At 40.4% G+C, this 11,282-nt stretch overlaps 1 protein-coding gene across 3 annotated transcripts; it reads left to right on the forward strand.

Annotated features, from left to right (window-relative positions):
• Positions 1-667: 667 nt before the first annotated feature.
• On the forward strand, positions 668-8,568 carry ARL4D (ADP ribosylation factor like GTPase 4D). Of its 3 annotated transcripts, none has more exons than XM_039321267.1 (2): positions 668-768; positions 4,052-8,568. In XM_039321267.1, the coding sequence occupies exon 2, from the start codon at positions 4,112-4,114 to the stop codon at positions 4,700-4,702; it is 591 nt and encodes a 196-aa protein (XP_039177201.1). In that variant the 5' UTR covers positions 668-768; positions 4,052-4,111; the 3' UTR covers positions 4,703-8,568. The 3 variants fall into 3 exon arrangements, with proteins under 3 accessions (XP_039177201.1, XP_039177200.1, XP_039177199.1); XM_039321266.1 differs by having other exon boundaries at positions 729-868; XM_039321265.1 differs by lacking the exon at positions 668-768 and adding an exon at positions 1,695-1,833.
• Positions 8,569-11,282: the final 2,714 nt, after the last annotated feature.

Here is an 11,282-nt window from a genome sequence, read left to right on the forward strand (position 1 = left end):
ATTCTGTCTTTTTTAAATATTTAAAATATGCTGCCATAAATATTTTATGGCAGCATAGATGATAGGAAAAGATAGGGAAGCTGTTCTTTTTTGGATCTCTTGAAGTCAGAGGATTACAAAATAAAAGCCTGGAGCACATGTACCAACTCTTAAGACAGGGCAATTTCCATGGAGGTGCTCTGCTTAGATTTGTTGTGCTTTAAAGGAATGTATTACGATGCATCACCTATCTTAGCACCTTCCAGAACTTATTCTACAAACTTCAGATGTTTGAAGATCACTACGTTTAAAAACAGGTATGGTCTCCAATGACCAGGTTATTTGGCTCCTCCGTTTTACTCGCGTCCACCTATCCCTCTTGGCCACCCCCGCCACCTCACCCCGGCAGTAGCTGCCCCTTTATCTGCGCAGGACTTTCTCCCACTCCGACCACCTGCATTAGCCGCAGCCGGTGCTCCATTATTATCTGCCTGCGGCGCGCTTCCCAGTGGTAGGCAGCCATTCTGCAACCTGCTATTCTGAGGCTTAGCGAGAAGAAACCAGTCTTGGTTGCAGTGACGAGGCCCAGCGAGTGAAGACTCACAATGCTCGATGCTGGGCAACTCAGGAGACGCCAGCCACTCCTTCCTGCACGTAGCACAAGTGACCACCAGAGAGCAGCGAAAACCAAGAGCTCTGGTTTTCCTTGTATTTTAAAGCGAGGAAGGAGGGGGAGAGAAGGAAGCATTAGGGAAATAATGGAAATCTTAAAAGTCCCGATCAAATTCGGTAAGGCAAGCTCCATTTCCGAAGGTTGCGCTTTGTATATTCTGGAATTAATAAGAGTGCGCACAGGGTGACGTTACTGCCAGTTCAAAGCATGGGTCTGGTAAGGATCTTTACATTTTCGTCTCACTTTTCTGGGGAAAATAGTGATTACGGTTGCTCAGGAAAATAAAGTAGTATTCTAAGCACATGCTTTTGGACATTAGAATGCATCACGATTCTTCGTCAGCCTGGTCGGTTGAAGGAGGCTTGTGAGCCTCTGTCCTCAAATAGCGGCGAGAATGCCTCCGATGACAATTCATTGCGAAGTAGAAAAGTGCAGACTTAAGTTTATGAACTTTTTCGTAGAAAAACAGAGCTCTGTGGACTTTTCTAGTGTAGCATTTATACGGACCCAAATCATTAGGCTGTAAACCGTGCGAACACAGGCAGGCGGCCTGTGATTTGAAATTCCTTTGAATAGCTGGTCCTCAAATTTCTGGTTTGGGAGAGCGATTTCCCAGGGAGGAAACCTCTTGCCTGTGCTCTGGAGCGTTGTCTCCATCTTGATTTCATGTCTTTCACAAGCGAGTAGGGCTCGGGAGCTCAGCGTGCCCCCGGAACGATTTTTCACGTTGAAGTATATGAATATGAATATGCCCTATGTGATAAACTATGCGACTGACGGAAAAAAATAAATTTTGCACATCTTCCCGGGGACACGCTGAGGCTTCATTTTGCTCTTTCACATAACCCCGGGTTAAGATACACAATTGGGAACTAAAAGTAAACCATACCACAATGATACCCTCCACCCTCGCTTCCCTTTCAAACAAATCCCAGACCGAGCGCAATAAGAGCCTTTGGTTGGCTCTCTCCTGCTCCCGCCTCCACCAAGGTTCCGCCTCTTTGCAGCCATCCACGCTCCAGACAGGCGTTGACTGGTGCCGAAGAAACCCCGCCTTCTTTTCCGCGATCGCAGCTGCTCCTCTGGTAGTTGTGGGTTGTGCGCGTGAAGAGTTTCTGCGGCGCCGGCTGGGTGCTTGCGGACTGTGGATGTTCAGTTATCAGCTTGGGTCCCCAATGGAGGTAAAGTTCCGGCTAGTTTTCATTAGGCAGATCTGAGTTTGGTCCGGATCTCGGCGCCTATTTTCAGTACTAAATTTATTTCATGTTAGAAATCGAAAGAGTACTGTAAATGAAAAAAACATCGAATATAGGAGGAGTTATTTCCTTCTCTCCGGGGATTGCTTACAGTGCACACTTCCCCTCGCTCGGTGGTTGGGACCTAAATCCAGGGTGATGCTTCTAAGCGGACTTAACTCTTTTCCATTGTTCAGATTCTGTACAAGAAATGGGTAACTCAGAGATAAAAGATTTGGATCGCTTGCGCCGTCTCGTCACCTACCTGCGGATTTAGAAGGCGCTCCGCGAGATTTGCGGTCTCGTCACTTTAAAGTAGTTTATAACTGAAGCAACAAACCGATCTCCTTTGTTTGAATTGTAGGAAGAAAGAAAGAAAAAAAGCTTCAGGGAAAATTGGAGTAAATTTGTTTGCAAGTTCCTTCTCTGATGCATTTGTGGACTGAATGTTTGCCGGTCCACGTTTTTAAATTAGTCTTAATTTTTAAGTCTACTGCAGTCGCTTGCATTTGATAGGGCCTTCTAGCCTGCTCTTGGGTGCAGACCTTTCCCTTTCTTTGTATACTTAGTGGGGGAGCCCAAAGGTCTAGGCATTGAACATATCTATCTAAATCTGATAATAATGTCCAGATCTGACGGTTTAGTAAAGAAGGGAAAAATTACTCTTCTGATTGTATACAAATATCTTTTCCTCCTATATGTAAAGATCTCTGCTTCCTCTTAAGAGCAATAATGCAGTTGCTGTCATAGTAGAAAACATGATAGAGCTTTGTTTTATAGTAATTTTTGTCTCTGATTTCAGTAGCAGTTTGAAGACTGGAAATTATTCTTGACAAAAATTGATTCCTGTTTTCAGGGAATCATTATTATTAGCAGGTTATGAGTTGTCCATAATTGGGGGGGGATATTACTTAATTCTGGCTGATCATTATCTAGCCTTTATGTGGATTGGGAGAGATGGTTTGTTTGTTTGTTCTTTAGAATAATAAACAAAGCAAAAATACTTCCTGGCGTAGGGTAGGCAAGGTGGGTTGTATGACCTGTGTGAGTTCAGGTACTTTTTTTTTTTTAAAGAAAAAAAAGCACTGCTTCCTGGTATCCTAATTACATTTTACTACATACACTAAAGCCTATTAAATTCATGAAATTTTATATAGTAATAACATTTTTCATAAGTCCCAGTCCATTTAATCAGAATGAATTTAACCTGCATTTGTTAGAATTTAAGGTGCAAGAACATATTTTTTGTGAAAAAATGATATGTATATATTTTGAATAAATGGGAACAAATCTTATAATACAAAAAATAAAGATTATTTATGTTAGTCATAGACATTCTAAATTTTGTTTTAGGCTAATAATTTTATTAGGCTAACTCAGAAGAAAAGGTTCAAGCTTTGAAAAGCAGAAGTTTCTTTAATGTGAATTGTAAAGAGAGATTTTACTTTGGGCATAGTCTAGATCAGGAATTTTCAACAGAATCTGTAGAATCACAGCTTCTTCTTTTTGTTGCAAAGGAGTGCCTCAATAGCTATTTTGTATGTGTCTTCCTTTTTTATGTCAGGACAATGTAAACTTTGACTTATGATATTTGAGAGTTCTGTTAATTTAGATTTATTTTGAATATCTCAAGAATATCTTCATATATGATATAGGTCCCAAAGAAAAACTACCGTATATTCCAGCGTATAGGGCAACCCGGCGTATAAGACGACCCCCTAGTTCAACGCCGGGTCGCAAGATGATCAACGCCGAGTCGCAAGATGATTGACGCCGAGTCGCATGCCTAGAAAGTCGTCTTATACTCCAGAAACTACGTTATTTCTGGCATATAAGACGATCGATGCCGAGTCACATGCCTAGAAAGTCATCTTATATGCCAGAAACTACCTTATTTCCGGCGTATAAGACGACTCGGCGTATAAGACGACCCCCGAGTTCGGAGGCTGTTTCGACACTCTCAAAAGTCATCTTATACGCCGGAATATACGGTACATCAGCTTTGTACTTAATATCCAAAAGATGAATCTGCATCTGTGGCAAAAAGCTAGAATATGAAGATGAAGAGTACACCTTTAGGCACAATCCAATATAAATACTGTATGCTTTCATGGGTTTAAATTCAGTCTTAACTCTAACTTTTCTTGTTGTCATAATTTCTTAGCTCCTGTGAGCAGTGATCATCTATTGGTGCTTTTCAAGATTTGGTGTCAATTCAGTGACTATGGGGAATCAGTTGGCACCTTTGCCTCCTTTCCTGCCTCACTTGCAGACTCTGCATGTGGTCGTGGTTGGATTAGATACAGCTGGCAAAACATCTCTACTTTACCGTTTGAAGTTTCAGGAGTTTATCAAGAGTGCACCTACCAAAGGCTTCAACATGGAGAAGATCCGGGTGCCACTGGGAGGCTCTCGCATCATCACTTTCCAAGTATGGGATGTGGGTGGCCAGGAAAAGCTGCGTCCTCTCTGGAAATCCTACATGCGCCGAACAGATGGAGTTGTTTTTGTGGTGGACTCAGCAGAGATTGAACGTTTGGAAGAGGCTCGAGTTGAGTTGCACAGAATTGCCCACTCCTCAGACAACCAGGGAATCCCCGTGCTTGTGCTGGCCAACAAACAGGATGTGGCCCATGCACTCTCTGTACCTGAGGTAGAGAAACACCTTGGCTTACATGAACTATACACTTCAACTTTGAGCCACATCCATGGTTGCAGTGCCATCAATGGACTAGGCCTCCAGCCAGCTCTGGAAAAACTGTATGAAATGATTCTCAAACGCAAAAAACTCCTTCGCAATAGTAAGAAGCGCTGAGAAATGTTTCCACCTGGACAAAAGTTAGTGTTCATTCCAAGTATGATTCATGGCAACTAATCGACCAACAAGTCTTCAGTTTCTTCCTTAGTGGTTTTAATTATTAGATTAATGGGTTGAATATCTACACATTTACCATGTCTACTATCCAGACTGGAGAAGGAGAAACTTTTTTCAAAATAGTGGGTTGTGTTCTATGAGTTCAACAATCCCTTCATACTTAAGTTTACTTTTAGAAAATATGTTCTTGGGCTGTTTTCAAAGAGTCTTGTTTTTTACAGAAAACAATACTTAAGTTATTAAACAGATTGTTTTGCAGACTTGGGCAAGGCATTCTTGTCATCTTCAATATATTAATCAGGCAACTGGAGTATGGAGGAGCCTACCAGCTTCTTTGGGAAAAAAAACAAGCATCAGATGGTATTTTCTGGAAAGACCAGCAGCATTTCACATTCAGCAAAGCCCTGCTGGACCTCAAGGCACTATGGATGTCATCACCTACTGTTCTCAACAGTTGCAGATTACATGAACAAGAATGAGAAAAAGGCAGCTGCAGCTGTTTTCTATTTTCTTGAATCCGTCACTTGTTCTAATGAGGGCATTCTTTACTTGTTTTTTTTTTTTTTAAAAAAAACCAGCCAACTCTCCAATCTCCTTAATTAATTAATTAATCCTTCCCAGATAGGTTAAAGCTTTGGCATAGTTCATTTTAGAAACAAAGTATTGGCTACAGCTTTGCTTGAGAGAATGAATTGGCTTTGAATGTTATATTTGGAAAGAAAAGTAAAGGGACAGAAGTGAGAGGATATGAGAGGCTGTAAAATTACAGGTATTTCTTTTCTGATAATACTTCCCACTTCTAAGCACAACTACCAGAGGTCTAGATTTGGTGCTTGGCTTATGCTTTGACAGCAGTTTGAATTGAGGTAAAACTTCCAAATGAACTTTTCAAGGACTAGGTTCCTCTTACACAGTAAAGAGTAATTTAAAAAGCAAAGATTTTTACAGGAATAAAATGCAACTGCATGTGATTAATACATTATTTTCAGTGTGATTTTATGCTGTTGTGTTGTTGTTTTTTTAAAAAAAATTCCTTTATCTTTCAATTTTTTTTTGTTTTGGTAGATAAAATTGAACGTAAGTATAATGCTTTTCTAAGCACATGATCACTCCAGCCAGACAACTAAAAGGGAGCAAGGTTTTTAGGTAAAATTGTGCTCCCAATAGTTCTAGCTTCCATCAGTAGATCAAGTAAAATTTTACATAATCAGTTTTGAGACCAAAAGAAATGTACCATCTACTAGAGTTGTTTTGCTGATGGATGCAGTTATATTTGTGCTTATTCTTTTAAATTGAGCCTATCTTGTACATTTTTGCAGTCCGCCGTGGAAATTTAATCACTGGCTCCAGTTCTCTCCTTCTTGCTGGATTGTAATTTGGCTTCAGCTGAAATTATTGCCTAGTTTATAGCAGGTTTTTCTAAGTTGATATTCTCCCAAATATGTTGGATAACACCCTTGTAGGCTGGAAATTATACATTTTTTAGCCTTAACATATCAAAATGGCATTAACTTGGAAATGGCTAGTGAGGGGGAGAAATCTTTCAGTAAATATCTTTTTCAAATACCCCTGCTGGAATGAAACCCACAAGGGCTTATGAATGTATATTTTAAATTACTTAATTCTCCTGGTCCAAAATTATGTATACATTTTCATTTTCCATTTGCTTCTAAAGGGTTCATTTGTGAGCCTGAGAATAGAACAGTGCAGGAAAAGACTTCTCTTTCCAAAGAATTTCAAAATGCTAGAAGTGACCTGTTGAGATGATGGACTTCCAAAATGAGATGCCCTTGAGTCCACAGTGGTATGCTCCTAAATTGAAATTAAAAAAAACTTTAAGAAGGTTATTGGTACATTCACTAAATTTAGTAATTTGACCTTCAGTTCTCTAAGTAAACGTAATAAGTAAACATAATGGTGATTTATACAATGGTGAAGTGAGAGCTACTTGGTTTTCTCTTTTGATATGTGTATTCCTTTTTCCTTACTGGAGGACTGCAATGTAGCATTAGTAAAACAGGTTCTAAAGTCTAAGAAAGCCCCATCTCAAATGAAGCCCTTTGTGTTATGATTCCTGACTTTTCCAAATGAGCATCCTGAAACCATTTTGGGCTACAGCTTGCATCTCTCAACCATTGAACTGATGCCGTGTACAAAGATGGGAGTGATAATATAGTACCTCACTTCTGGAGGGCATGATTCAAGAAACTGTGTTACACCTGTCTTTCTGATACTGCACTAATGGTTAAGTGGTTTTGGGTAATTTAAGTAATTTAAGGACAGCCCACAGCAATTCTTCTGTTCACAGTTCTAACTTTTAAACAAAAGAAATGTTTGTGCAGATTTTGCCTAGAGAGCATATTCTATGGAAATGAGAGGTAATTTATGAAGAATAATGCTTCGGGGGGGGGAGAGACTGTATCTAACATTGGATAGTATACTTTTAAAAAGAATTCTCAAATTTTCAAAATTGAATCCCTGAAAGATCTACTGTCAAATAATCAAGAGCTTGGTTCTGAACTTGGTAGCATCTTCCCACAGCGTAAGTGCTTTCTTCTTGGGGCAAATGTAGGAGAGAAAGTATATTTCAGATGATTGCCCAACTGTGTGTTGTTTTGCAATGCTCAAATGAGGGGGGTGGGATGGGAAGCAGTAGCTGGGTCATAAAAGAATTGAGGGCAATGAGTTTAACTCTGCCCCAGAACACTTATATAAGGGCTTTCCAAATCCAGCCTGCTGTGGCACCACTCCCAGGATTAGTCCTGTTGACTCATGATCATCCTGTGTAGATGTTCATTCTCTGGCATGCAATCAGTTCAATGCCAAAGTGCTGCTTTTACATGCTTTGTAGGGAGACAGACACATCTTGGAAAACAGCTTTGAAATATAAGATTGACCATATAAGGAAACAAATAAGAGGGTTATATTTATTAGTTAATCTCATCGACTTCAGATTTCTTAAATCATAGCTACTAGCAGTTCTGTGAGTGTGTAGAAGTGGATTATTTTATTTATTTTTAAATAGATGTGGGAGGCAAATAGTTATCTGGCTGCTACTTTGCAATTGGTAACATTCTGCCTGGGCTCTAGCAAGCTCTGCTCTATACTTAAGAGACTTTTCAATCCTAACATGGGCTTTGGCATAAAAAACAAAACAAAACTGGTCTGTATATTGAATCCTAGTGAAAGGAAGCCTCAGGTAACTTCCATAGGGCAGAAAGAAATGCTGACTTCAGCTGTATGGAGGGAAAATTAAAGAATTTTCTTCTTAATTAATTTCTTAGGTCAGATCTTCACCGTCCACCCACATGGTGGACGGTGTCCTGCAGTAATGGGAAGGGAGCTGCAGGGTTGTCCTGCAGTAATGGGAAGGGAGCTGCAGGGTTGCCTGCTCCATGAATGAAACTATTCTTCAGAATAGAAGTTGAAGTAATTTCTAACTAAAAGGGGAATTCTGTATGTAGAATGTACTAAGAAGAACTGACGATGGAGGCATCAGTGAATCCTCCCCCTTCTTTATAAAAAACTTCATGCCAGACTTTATGCCATCACTAATTACAGGAAAGTATCATGTCATGGAGAAATCTAGGACAGAATACTTCCCTCCATCGGCTAGTTTTCTTTTTGAAGGGAGAAACATTCAATCATATTGGAAACAATGCAGTCCAGATGGACATTTTCATATTTGTGAAACATGAACATATTAATAAAACCACAAGTGTAAGTTGTGATGAAATGTCATGATGATTAAACCTAGCAAATTCTCAAATGCTGGAAAATCCACTATCTCCAATAAAATTCTAAAATCCAAACTGTCATGCTTTGAACTTCAATGAAAGTTCAAATAAAACTAAATGTCTCATCAGTAATAACTCATAAACTCCTCAAGATTTAAAACCACATAACAATGTTTTAAAACAGTTCTCAATGGCAAAATTTGCTTTTAAGTTTTTTTTTAATTATTATGAGGAAGAAGCTTCTGATTTCCCCAAAGTTGTGATAGATCAGTGGTTCTCAACCTTTCTAATGCCGCGACCCCATAATACAGTTCCCCATGTTGTGGTGACCCTTAACCACTTATACATCACCGGGTGCCAGGGGCATAGCCAAAGAAAAGGGGGGGGGGGAATGGCGGACAGCCTTGTTTGGCGACCCCCATGAAATGGTCATTTGACCCCAAATGGGGTCCCGACCCACAGGTTGAGAACCACTGTAATAGATATAGCTATGGCAGTTATGGAAAACTTTCTACTTGGAAAATTTGCTACAGAATTTATGTAGAGAATTGTATTATTGCTACTAGGAAAGAGGAGCGATTGGATATGTTCACAAGACCTGCTAAGCTAAACCAGTTACTACCTAATGTGTGCATGTCACATGCTCCATTTTAGACAACTTTTTGTAATATATTTGTAATATATTTAAAATCTGAAACAGCTGTCATTTTATTTTTTTGGAACTGGGACTTGTAATCATCCTTAGTTAAAAGTCTCCATTTCTCAAAATCTCAAAACTCATGTTCAGACTAGAGTTAAAGTGAATTCTGTTGCCAATATCACTGATGCACATATACTCCTCTTGTTATCTAATGTCAACATCCTTGATCTGTAACAGAAAAAGATTTTGACTAGAAATGATAGACAGAAGTTGATATGATCTGCTTCTATCATAGAGACTGAAAGACTAATATTATACTATAGCCTATATGAAATAACAAAAAAGCAGCATCCTCGTCCTGGTGGTGTCCAGATGGTTGGGAATTTTGCAACTTGGGAACTCAACACATCAGATTGCCACCAGATTTGGAAAGGCTGCATTGAAGAGGAAGAGTGCCTCTAAGCACCAGATGTGGTAATGATAGTAACCTGCCAGCACAAAACCTTGGTATGCAAGAAACATAAGGCTTCCTGTTGAGACGGTAGTGATTTGCAACAGATTTCTGTATATCAGACTTGCATCTCCTCTCAGGGAGTGTTTGTGTATGTGTGGTTGAAACTTGGACCTTGAGAAGAGCAGAGGGTGTTGCCTGCAAAGTGTTATCAACTGTGTCTCTCCAAGGGCAGATGTGGATACAAGCAGGCTGCATCTACCATGAATTCAGAAAAATTCTGTCACAGGAAGTGACAAAGGAAGAACTGTCACAGGAAGTGCCTCTTGCAAATGGGCAACTAACTAGGAAGGGATGATAGAAAGGAGTTGCCATCCTTTCTTAGTGTTATGTCTGTTCCTCATGAGGGATGTTGAGACTTTGGAAAAAATTCAGAGAAGAGCAACTAAGATGATCGAAGGCCTGGAGTCTAAAACTTACGAAAAATGTCTGCAGAAATTGGGTTTGATTAGTCCAGAGGTAGGTAACCTTGGCTCTTTTATGACTCGTGGACTTCAACTTCTAGAATTCCTGAACCAGCTATGCTAGTCTAAACAAAAGAAGAAATAGGGGAGACATGATAGCAGTATTCAAGTATTTGAGGGGCTGCCACGAAGAAGAGGGTGTCACGTTATTCACCAAAGCACCAGATGGCAGGACAAGAAACAATGATTGGAAACTGATCAAACCTGGAATTAAGGAGAAACTTCCAGACAGTGAGGACAATTAACCAGTGGAACAGCTTGCCTTCAGAAATCGTGGGTGCTCCATCACTGGAGATTTTTTAGAAGAGACTAGTGAGTCCCTTGTCTGAAATGGTATAGAATCTCCTGCTTGAGCAGGAGTCTGGACTAGAACAGGGGTCTCCAATCTGTGGGCTGCGGCCCGGTACTGGGCCATGGCCTGTTGGCCATCAGGCCATGGGAATGGCTGGCAAGTGTGCACACATGTGCGTGCACGCACCCCACTTTCTCTAGCTTATCTGCGCAGGCACTAGCAGTCCCATTTACACATGCACAAGGGTGCTAGCAGCCCATTTGCGCACGTGTGCATGCACACACACATTTCCTTGCTCCTCCCTTTCTCTCAAGCCGCCAACCCAGAAAGGTTGGGGAGCTCTGCACTAGAAGACATCCAAGGTCCCTTCCAGCTCTATTCTATTCATTAGTCCAGCAAAGCCAGATCTTTCAGATTCCTACATTAGAAACGCAAAAACTTTTTCAAAACCTTCTGGCAACAGATTGATCAGGATCCATGAAGCATGCTGCTGCTGCTGCTATTTCTACTATATCTATACAAAACTTCTCACCCACAGCCTAATTTCAAAGCTATGTGTGGAAATACTGTAGAGCCTCAGAAGTCAACTGGATCTCCATCTTTCCCCGGTTTCCTAACTCTGCCCTAGCCTAATCCCTAATTGGCACCTCATATTTTCAAAGAGATTTCCTTGCCCCAATGTCAAGGAGGCTTAATTAGTGGGATGCTATCAGATAGAAGTTGCTCAGGCAAGAACAGCAGGAGCTGGTGAGAGAGATACATGCACCTCTGTCAAACATGGAGAAAGATGAGCAAGATTCAGGAATGCTGCTGCACATGCTAATTATAGTTTCCTGTGTCATTACCAGAGGTCTTCTTATTTGCAAGGAAGGAAAT

Source organism: Crotalus tigris, unplaced genomic scaffold (assembly GCF_016545835.1).
Source record: "Crotalus tigris isolate CLP2741 ecotype Arizona unplaced genomic scaffold, ASM1654583v1 scf7180000023724.639413, whole genome shotgun sequence".
NCBI lineage: Eukaryota > Metazoa > Chordata > Lepidosauria > Squamata > Viperidae > Crotalus > Crotalus tigris.